The sequence below is a fragment of the Lipotes vexillifer genome, unplaced genomic scaffold (genome assembly GCF_000442215.2).
Source record: "Lipotes vexillifer unplaced genomic scaffold, Lipotes_vexillifer_v1.1 scaffold647, whole genome shotgun sequence".
In the NCBI taxonomy this organism is placed as follows: domain Eukaryota; kingdom Metazoa; phylum Chordata; class Mammalia; order Artiodactyla; family Lipotidae; genus Lipotes; species Lipotes vexillifer.
In genome coordinates this window covers 655,990-657,646 of record NW_006793865.1, presented here as the reverse complement: position 1 = coordinate 657,646, position 1,657 = coordinate 655,990, and the positions used below count along the sequence as shown (strand labels likewise).

The following is a 1,657-nucleotide window of genomic DNA, read 5'->3' as shown; positions in this document are numbered from 1 at the left end:
GCTGAACTACAGACAGTGGTAGGTCAAAATAATATTGACAACTCTTCAGTGGACCTTGTTGTTTAAGCAGTATAATATTAATTCTAATTCTGAAGACGTTAAGTGTGTATTTGGTGAGCCCTTCTGCACCTGCTGCATAGATACGGGTCCATCAGCTGTTTTCCTTGACGAACGTAGAATTTATGTATGTGCCGCTGACATTTTTTTCTTTAAAGTAAGAAGAAGCACACTGGACATATCAGATTGTATCAGAACAGTTACTGTTCTGTTTTCCATTACTCTGAAATCCAAAGCCTTATCCATGTGGTATGTCCTGTTGAATGTCTCAGGACCCTTAAGTTGATGGTGTTGGTTAATGGAACTCGACTTCCAAGAACAACTGCCTCTGTTGAGCCTGTCTTAGTAGCGTCCATTGTGTTACAAGGTTTTTATTTTGCAGTTGTTTGATATTTAATCTCAATGTGAAAACACTGCTCTCAGATAATAATACTTGCTTTTATTTATGTTTTTTTTGTTGTTTTTTCTTTGTATTTTTTTTCCCTTCTCAGAGTGATGTTCTTATCAGCTGTACAACCTGCCATAGTGAATTTCCATCGCGGAATAAACTTTTTGACCATCTAAAGGCCACAGGTCATGCAAGAGCACCTTCATCATCATCTTTAAACAGTGTAACAGATAGTCGAAGCAAAAAAGAGAAACGTAAAAACAGATAGAAATCCTGCCAATGCTTTTTCTTTTTGATTGTCTCAAGATTTTGACACCAAAAACTGAACTGAAATCATCTAAAGAGTTAACATTTCAGTCATCTGCAATTTATTGCATTGTGGGAGATTATTTTTATCTTGTAAAAACATTTTTTTGTTTAATGTATATTTTTTAAACATTTCATTGGTGATTGACTTCTACTTTTGCCATCTGAATTGACTTGAATGTCTCAAAACAGGTAAATATTGTAAAGTATGCATTCTTGACTTCTCTTGGCTCATATGGACAGAAATGTACAGGGAGAATTAAATTATTTTAACACGTACAAATGCTCCTTTCTGTTTTATTTTGTGAATTTCACATTAAGTGAAAGTATTTTTATATGATAAGCATTTTTATATGATTCAGTGGTTTTGCGTTTTGTTATGCTTCGTGGTCTGTTGAAGACTCAGATCGTGTTAAAATCGTCATGGATTTTTTCCACCTGATGCCATGATTCCAGTTCTGATTTTAAAACTACTTCTAAATAACCTGTTGTTAATTACTGCATTTTTTTTCCCCTCAAGGACAATGATAAGTAGAAACTAACTGAACATATATGGTTGTTTTTCAAGAATAGTATCTCTTCAAGGTATAATTATATTGATTTAACTTGAGATTTTACTGGTAATTATCAATAAGTTATATCTTTTGGCTTTTCACTCTGATTTGGCTCACGGAGATGGAACAAATTAATTTATAGGGTGCATCCTCTTTAGGCATAGGGACAGCTGTAAAGCATGATGGATCAAGGTAGCAGATGGTTCAGAATTTATTCTATTTAACAAGGGATATTCTGCCTTGGGTTTTTTCACTATTTTCAGAAGTTTTTTTGTTTTTACCATCATTCAGTGGAACTTTTTTCTTTTCCTTTTTTTTTTTTTTTTTTTTTTTTTTTTTTTTTTGGGCGGCC

General features: G+C 33.4%; 1 protein-coding gene across 2 annotated transcripts in view; it reads left to right on the top strand.

The window, feature by feature from the left end:
* The window catches only part of DNAJC21 (DnaJ heat shock protein family (Hsp40) member C21), a 27,759-nt gene extending 26,689 nt beyond the window's left edge, over positions 1-1,070 (top strand). Inside the window, exons 11-12 of one of the 2 annotated variants that reach the window (XM_007466830.1) lie at positions 1-18; positions 549-1,070. The exon at positions 1-18 is cut by the window's left edge and continues 67 nt beyond it. In XM_007466830.1, coding sequence (XP_007466892.1) covers positions 1-18; positions 549-713 — 183 coding nt within the window. In that variant the 3' untranslated portion in view covers positions 714-1,070. The remainder of the gene's footprint in view (positions 19-548) is intronic. The other variant, XM_007466831.1, reaches the window with a different exon arrangement.
* Positions 1,071-1,657: the final 587 nt, after the last annotated feature.